Genomic DNA, 8119 nt, shown 5'->3' with positions numbered 1-8119 from the left:
CCTGCTTGTTATTTTCAATTCTGTATTGTTATAAATAACCCAATTCTAAGTGTTTTCATGAGTCAGCTTTTGCCCTTTGGGTTATTTCCTTGAAGTATGTTCCCAGAAGTACCGTTATCGGGCAGTGGAGCAGCTGTGGACTTCCCAGGACTCATCTCTAATCCACCTCTTGAAAACACGGATCCGGCTTCTGGGGCAACTGGCATTGCGGGGAGGGTGCCCGTCTGCTCTGCAGCCCTCCTCTACTGGCCTCCTTTTCTGAGTCCAGCAGGTGTCCTGCTGACTTTCTCAAGCTGAGCTGGAGGTGAAAATCTAACCCAGGAGGTTAGGGTTCTCAAACTGGTCATCTGAGACCTCCCCTTCACACTTATGTCTTGTCGGAGGACTCTCCCCCTGCATTATCTTTCACTGTTTGTCTTTAAATCCACTCAGGTTTTCACTCCCTCCCTTAAATGAGAAAACTCTATTTGGTTCTGGCAAATAAAGAAGAGAGGAATGAAGGCAGCAGTCAGGCCAGCCACTACCGTCACATCCCTTGTCATAAATATGGCAGGTGGACAGAAACATGAATATACTGCATCCCTCCGGCCCTCCTGAGACCCTGTGGCCTACAGAGGGTCAGGCCTGGGCATTAGAGAGACATCCAAGATACGGCTGCACCAGAAGGGTTGAGAAAGGCCAACTTTCTCCCAGCCCTGACACCTGGTGCGGAGATCCCTGTAGGAGAAAAGGGGGCAGCCACCCTCCCACCCTCCACCTTGTGCCCAACATCCCCCAGACTTTGGTCACCTTCCCCTGTCCCTGTCCTGGGCACGGAGGGTGCACACCTCTCACTTTGGGACACTGGCTGCCCCTTGCGTAGCCCTCCCACCAGTCTTGTTTGTTTTGGTAGCCACATCACATGTTGGCTCCCCAGACCTCCATAGCCAAGGCCACAGATTCCCCCGGGTGTTTTTCCCACATGGTGTTTATTTTCCCTGCTGCATATTCCTCCCCTTCCCCAGAAGTGAGATCGTTTATTTGTACCTAATTTTAGAGTCTCACATTTATCCTGCTAACATTTTATCCTGTCAACTGTGGGTCATTTTCCCAGCCCATCGATCAGTCCTTGGGGAATGTCCTGATCTCTCCTCTGATGGACCGGGCTGTGGGGTCCACAGTGGGAGCATCAGTGTCCCCAAGGGCCGCTGAGGTCTTCCCAGAGCCCCTGGCCATTCATCTGGCCATGTGAGGACATGGCTGTATGGGGAGCTTCCACGGTGGCCCAAGGCCCTATCTTCTGGGTTGTGTCCATCCTGCCCTATCTATGAGTCCTTTTGGGAAAGGGGACAAGGAGAGTGTAGCACCTGGCTCTGGGAACTAGGCCAGCCCAGGTGCTCACCCCTCTCTACCAAGTGCTCCCAAGGATGCCTCCTGGCTCTGCAGCCTGGGCAGGACCCCACCAGGCCCGCTGGTCTGGGAACCGAGCATACTATCTTCTCCCATTGGGAGTGGCAACCTTGTCTGTGCCCCAGCTCCGGGCACCTCTCCTCTGCTCTCTGATTCCCTAGGGAATAGCTGTGCCAAGAGTGCCCCCAGGTGCCGGTCCCTGGGGTCTGGGGTGGTCAGGGCCCTTTTCCTGGAAGAGAGGTGGGGCCCTGTCCTGCCTGGACTTGAGGAACCTGCCTCCCACCCGAATGGCCACTCACTCTGCCTGAGCGTCTGAGTGTGGGCCACTGAGATGCTACTTTGTCATGGGACAGACCAGAGGACCCAGGCCTTCAAGAGGTGCCAGCTCTTTGTTTTTGCCAACTGGGCTTGCCTGCCCTGACAGCCAACTGGCCTATCCAGGGAGGCCATTTCCTAGCCAGTGGTGCTACCAACTTCTGTGGAAATACTGGAAGCTGTGTCCTCAAGGGCCCTTTATTTCCCTAAGACAACAGATCACTTGTGCCTTTGACAATGCCATTCTCTTTCCCAGCATATACGCAAGGCCAGCCCGGCCCCTGCCCTTCTGGCTGGCTACCTCTTTGTATCGGGTACGTGTACCAGGGATTGACCAGGCAGCCTGGACTTCCTGCCGTTATTTGGGCAGTGGCTGTTGGGCCTCGTCTTTTTCTGGTCTTCACTGTTCTCACAGGGTGACTGACTTTGGGGTGAAGGACTTGGTCACTCTGGGTTAAGTGTTCCCAATTGTATAAGGGGACTGGTAATATGATATTTGTCTCTAGGGTGTCCCTGAGAACTCAGTAATAAAGCTTTTAGGGCTGGGCCTGGCCTGTGGAGCTGAGGAAATTGTTGGCTGGGCCAAGGCAGAACTGGTGGGGCTAAGGGGATCTCGGCACTGGGACAGGCTGGGAAGGATGTGAGGGGGTGGAGGGTACATGGCAGGGCTTAAACGAGATTCTCTTCATTTCCTTTTCAATTTCTGAGGATGTGAGAACTGTGAGCAAAACTCCTGGCCTTGGCCAGGTTCCTGTGGCCACCGTGGGAAGGAGGTGAGGGGTTGGGAGTGTGGATAGTGGGCCGCACAGTCAGTTCAGCCTGGCCCCACATGGCCTGGGAGCTGACTTGCAGCCCCACCAGCAGGGTTGGGTGCCCTTGGCCCTGGACTGTAGGCCCATGTTCATCTCCACCTGTTTCCCACCGTTCTCTGAAATCAAGACACTGGCCTTGTTGTCACAGGTCTTGTGGGCCAGGCCACATGGTGGTTTAGGGAGAGAAGAGGCCTGAACCAAGGTGTTTTGAAGGATAAGCAGGAGTTTGCTGGCTACTCCAGGGGGTCAGAACGTTATCGGTGGTGGAAGAGGGGAAGGCTGAACTCAGACCCCCAAGCACAGCCCTGGACCCAGAAAACCTGGTTTCAAATCCTTCCAGACCACTTTTGAGCTGGATGGCCCTGGTGAGCACGGTTGGGAAGTGGGAGCGAGCCTGCTCAGACCCCTGCTCTGTCATCTTCTGCTCACCGTGTGCCTTTTCTGTAGTCCCTGCCTGCGCCTCAGTTTCCCCATCTGTAAAATGGGTTACATGAGGTTTATGTGAGGTGATGCTTTCTCAGCACAGACTCATTAACATTGTTCTTGTTATTATTTTTGGCTCCAAAGCAGCAGCCAGCCCAGAGAGGGTGCTGGGTCGTGAGGGCTGCCCCCTCCCTTGGCACCTAAGGATGGTGACCTGAGTGTCCTTCGAGTGAAACAAAAGATGGGCCTGGGAGGCTCCGCGGCCGCTTTATTGTTTTTTTGTTCACTCTGTCCTGCGTGCTTGGTCCTGTGGCAGATCCTGGGGATACAGCAGGGAACCAGCAGGTCAGAGGTCCCTTCATTGAGGCAGACTGGCGAAAAACAAACAAGTGAAACCTGGCCAGTGTGAAAGGGTAGGGAGAGCTATGGAGGAAAGGCAGGGGAGGAGAGTAGGGAGTGTAGTGGGGAGTGGGGTTTTAAGAGAACGGCTGGGAGGGCCTCCTTGATCAAGGCACCGCACAGAGGAGTTGAGGGTGGGAACCATGTGGGTACCTGGGGAAGAACATTCCAGGCAAAGGGCAGCATGTACCTGCACATCTCCCAAATCCCAACAAGGAAGCCCATGTTGCAGGAATAGAGTGAATGAGGGGAGGGATAGGAGATGAGGGCGAGGAGAGGACAGGGGCAGGTGGTGAGGGCCTTGTGGGCTTGCAGGAGGACTTGGGCTTTTACCCTGAGGGAGGTGGGAGCCCTGGAGGGCTGTGGGCAGAGGGGCGGGCAGAGGGGCAGGCCTCGCCTCAGGTGCCCACAAACGCCCTCTGGTGGCTGCCGCAGGGAGAACATCCTATTGATTGGGGATGATAGCGAACTCAAGGACACCAGGGAGGATCCTGGTCAAGCAACCTGGGGAGAGATGGTGGCAGCCTGGACTAGGGTTAGGGCAGTGAAGGTGGGGAATCTGGATGTGTACACATAACATTTTTAATTGGGGAGAAACTTTTCATTAGGGCCAAGGGTTACCAAGCCTGTAGCCCCCATGGCCCTCTACTGGGCAGACCCACCCTCGCGTGCCAGAGCCCAAGGCCCACACTTGGGGGTGCATGTGATTTTCAGCAGGGGCGTCTGGTCAGACTGTTGGGTGTTGTTCCTTCTGCACTGCACACACACCCATGCACACGTGCGTACATATGGTACAGGTCTCCACCGGTATGCCCTGGGTCTGAGGCTGGTCCTCCTCGGCCCAGGCTGATCCTGGACCATCTGTCGTGGCCCCACCCCTAAAAGAAGAGACCCACCGGGCCTGCTCTGCCCTGCTCAGGAGGGCTCTGGTCCTGGACGTCCCTGCAGGGCAGTCCAACCCTGGGGGTGCGGTGATAGGAGGGGTGCAGGCTCCTGCATGGGTGAGTTGGCTGTGCTGGGCTGAATGTGGTTTGCTTGCAAAACATGAGGAAGCAGCAGGGTGGGCATGGGGCATAAGCCTTTTCATCTCCGATTACCTAAAACCCCAGAGCCAGCCCCGTGTAGGTAGGAACCTGGCAGAACAGTAGTAATAATTGTTCTCCCACTCGTCTTTTCGAGCTGAATGCTGGCTGAGTTCCGTTCTTTCAAGCTCTTGTGTCCCCTGCCCTGAAGTGGCTCTTGTTCCTATCTTTTCATACCTGGAAAAGGCAGCCCAGAGAAGTTAAGCGACTTGCCCATGATTACCCCGCCCAGGAGCTTGCTCGGGCCACCAGGTTACGGTAGAGGTTTAGAGGTTGATGGGTCCTTAAGCCTCCAGTCTGCCAAGATGCCTGAGTCCCTATGCCCCACTCGAGACAGCCCTCCCTGATCTGAAGGACCAGACACAGGCAGGGGTGTTGTGCCCTCTGTAGTGGGTGTGTTTCTGAAAGCCCGGAGTTGCTGTTGGCTTCTGTACTGGGAAAGGTGGAGTCTCGGGCAGGGCGCTCCAGGGCAACTCTGACTCCACCCTGTTTTTGGCTGTCACGTGTCTGCAGCACCCACCGCACCACTGTGAAGGGTCTGCAAGTGGACGTAGGTAGTGCATGGGTCTTGTCTTGGTGGTGCTGCCCTTCTCTGGCCCACGGAGCCTCATGTATAGCGCCCCCCCCAACAGTGGTGCTCATCGGGGACTCGGGTGTGGGGAAGAGCAACTTGCTGTCTCGTTTCACCCGCAACGAGTTCAACCTGGAGAGCAAGAGCACCATCGGCGTGGAGTTCGCCACCCGCAGCATCCAGGTGGACGGCAAGACCATCAAGGCACAGATCTGGGACACCGCTGGTCAGGAGCGCTACCGCGCCATCACCTCTGCGTGAGTGGTGGGGATAGGGAGATGCAGGAGGCCGTGGGTATGGGGGGCCAGTGGGCCCCAAAGAATGGCTGGGAATTGGGCAGGGGGAGAAGAGGAGAGGACAGCCTGAGAACAGGGTGGAGGGACAATACTCCCAGCAGCCGTGGGACCCTCAAGAAGACCAGTGCCCACTTCTGACCAAACTGTGACCTCTGGTGGGCATGTCCCATGGCCCCTCTGACCCCTGGAGTCCCTCTGAGGCACTGGAGCTTTGGCGAGTGCTAGTTGCATAGGGAGAGCTGTTATCCAGGCCTGGCGTGGGCCACTCCGCCTGCCCCCTACCCCTGCCTGCTTGGTCCTCCCTGCCTGGCCACGTTCCCAGTCTTCCTCTTCCCTTAGCTCCCCATGCGTACGCAGCCATCAGGACCCACTCACACTGCCTCCTCTCAGGCCCCTCCCAACCACCCTGCCCTTCCCCCCGTCAGTCACTTGCTGTTCTCTGGATGCCCTCCACTGAGGCCCAGTCACCTCCCCATCTCCTTAATCCCTCAGGGTCTCGGTGGTGGGCCAGGCCATGGCAGGCATCGGAGCGTTTGCCCAGCAGCAGCCCTTTCCCTGCATGGGCGCTGTTTCCTTCTCCCTTCTCAGTGGCTGACCTGTGGGTGTCTTCTGACTTCCTCCTCAGGCCCCCACAATCCTGAGCTGAATCTGGGACGCGGAGCCCTCCCTTGAGACCACGATGGCTGCCCCTCAGCTGGGCTCTGCGTTGGCCCAGGAGCCACTGCCCACAGAGCCTGGAGGGCCCCCGTGGGGCACTGGCGGGCAGCTCACACCTGGGCCCTGCCCCCTGTTCCTGCAGGTACTACCGTGGAGCAGTTGGCGCGCTGCTGGTGTATGACATCGCCAAACACCTGACTTACGAGAACGTGGAGCGCTGGCTGAAGGAGCTGCGGGACCACGCTGACAGCAACATTGTCATCATGCTGGTGGGCAACAAGAGCGACCTGCGCCACCTGCGGGCTGTGCCCACTGACGAGGCTCGTGCCTTTGCAGGTGAGTGCCTACCAGCTAAAAGGAGTTTCACTTGGGGCCAAGGCCTCCTGCAGGGCCCAGCTCCTGACAGCGGGACTGTGACTAAGGCGGTGGAGAAGTATCTGGAAGGCAGTCAGCCCCCTCCAGACCCCTTCCACTTTCTCTGGCCATGTGCATGCCTGCAGTGCCAGCCTCCCCACCCTGAGAGGTGGGCATCAGTCCTACTCCTCTGTCCCCAGCCCTTCACTTCCTGGACCATGTGGGGGGCAGGCAGGTGGGGTGCCTGAGAGGGTGCAGGGAAGCCCCTGCTCAGCTGGGCAGTGTTCTCTCTGTTCCAGAGAAGAACAACCTGTCCTTCATCGAGACCTCAGCCTTGGACTCCACCAACGTGGAGGAAGCTTTCAAGAACATCCTCACAGGTGCTCCCCGGGCCCAGGGGGGTGGCATGGGAAGGGCACCAGCCACTCTGGTCACATACTCTCAAATGCAGCCCCTGAGTCTTCATCCCTTAAACTTGCCAGTCAGTCCAGACAGGAGGACAGGCATGGCACCCTGAACGACATCAGGCCAGATCCTGCCCCTGCTGGCACTTGGGATCCAGAGATTCCTTGACTCAGCTCCTGTGGGTGGGTCCTGCCATGGCTCTAGCAGGGAACAGCCGGCTGGGGAGGCAGGTGGCCTTGGGCCCAGAGCCCCTGGGTTTCCAGGAGTTTATTCTGAGGAGGAGGTTTTCTCTGATCTTGAAGAAGAGGCCTGGGCTGGGAGTGACCTCTGTGGCTAGAAGTGGGTCCCGCCCTTGCTAAGTGCACAGGGAGCACCCTCATGTCATAGGAATCAGGTAGGGCACAATGGGGCCCTGGACACAGCCTCAGGGGTGTTCCCCAAAGGAGGCGACGTCCAGGTGAGTCCTGCAAACAGTCACTGCAGGTGGGGGCACGCAGGGCACTCATCACCTGTCCCCCCATTGCAGAGATCTACCGTATCGTGTCACAGAAGCAGATTGCAGATCGCGCAGCACACGACGAGTCTCCCGGCAACAACGTGGTGGACATCAGCGTGCCGCCCACTACCGACGGACAGAAACCGAATAAGCTGCAGTGCTGCCAGAACCTGTGACCACCCTGCGCCTCATTCGAGTGTGCGTGCACGTCCTCGTCCTCTGCCCGCCCCTCACCGCGCTGTCCTCCCTGCCCTGACCCTCTCTGCCCCTCTGTGACCGGCTCCCACTCGCCCATCGAACTCCATACAGCCAGCTGGGGCTTAGGAAGAACAGGAGTCAAGCGGTACCTCCTGACCCTGCATCCCTGGAAAGCTCAAAGCTCCAGCTGCTTCACCTGCTCTTCTTGGGTCCCAGTGGGCCTCTGGGCAGGGCGGGGAGGGTGGCAGGATGGACAGGGCCAGCCAGAGGCAAGAGGATGGGCACACTGAACAGGCTTCTTCATTTTTCACAGCAGGCTCCAGGGAGCAATTGCCTCCTCCCTCTGACCAGTTGGCCCAGCTGGCCCTGGTCCACACCCAGAAACCCCTTGTGGGCTGAAGCCTGAAGAGCAGGAAACCAGGGATCTGGTGCAGGCAGATACAGGCTCCAGGGAACCCCCTCCCCACGCACAGCCAGCACCGGCACACATCTTTGACCTCCAGCCTCTTTCGTGCGTGCGTGCGTGCGTGCGTGCGTGCGTGCCTCTAGCTCCTGCCTGTAGGTTTATGCTGGGAGAAGACCCCCTCCCCATTTCCCCTCCTTTTTGCACGCAGCGCGCTCCCCACCCCTTCCTGTGCCCTCCCCTCTGTCTTGTCTCCCTGTCTGGTCAGGAACCTGTTTGCAAGTGAAGCAATATCTCCGTGTTTTGTATATACAACCGC

At 57.9% G+C, this 8119-nt stretch overlaps 1 protein-coding gene across 1 annotated transcript in view; it reads left to right on the top strand.

Moving 5' to 3' along the window:
• RAB11B (RAB11B, member RAS oncogene family) overlaps window positions 1-8119 on the top strand; it is a 10137-nt gene extending 2018 nt beyond the window's left edge. Inside the window, exons 2-5 of the mRNA XM_006917211.3 lie at window positions 5053-5248; window positions 6087-6280; window positions 6598-6678; window positions 7230-8119. Coding sequence (XP_006917273.1) covers window positions 5053-5248; window positions 6087-6280; window positions 6598-6678; window positions 7230-7375 — 617 coding nt within the window. The 3' untranslated portion in view covers window positions 7376-8119. The remainder of the gene's footprint in view (window positions 1-5052; window positions 5249-6086; window positions 6281-6597; window positions 6679-7229) is intronic.

This window comes from Pteropus alecto, unplaced genomic scaffold (assembly GCF_000325575.1).
Source record: "Pteropus alecto unplaced genomic scaffold, ASM32557v1 scaffold37, whole genome shotgun sequence".
NCBI classification, from domain to species: Eukaryota; Metazoa; Chordata; class Mammalia; order Chiroptera; family Pteropodidae; genus Pteropus; species Pteropus alecto.
The sequence above is the reverse complement of the archived record's forward strand: the minus strand, read 5'-3'. Positions and strand labels throughout refer to the sequence as shown.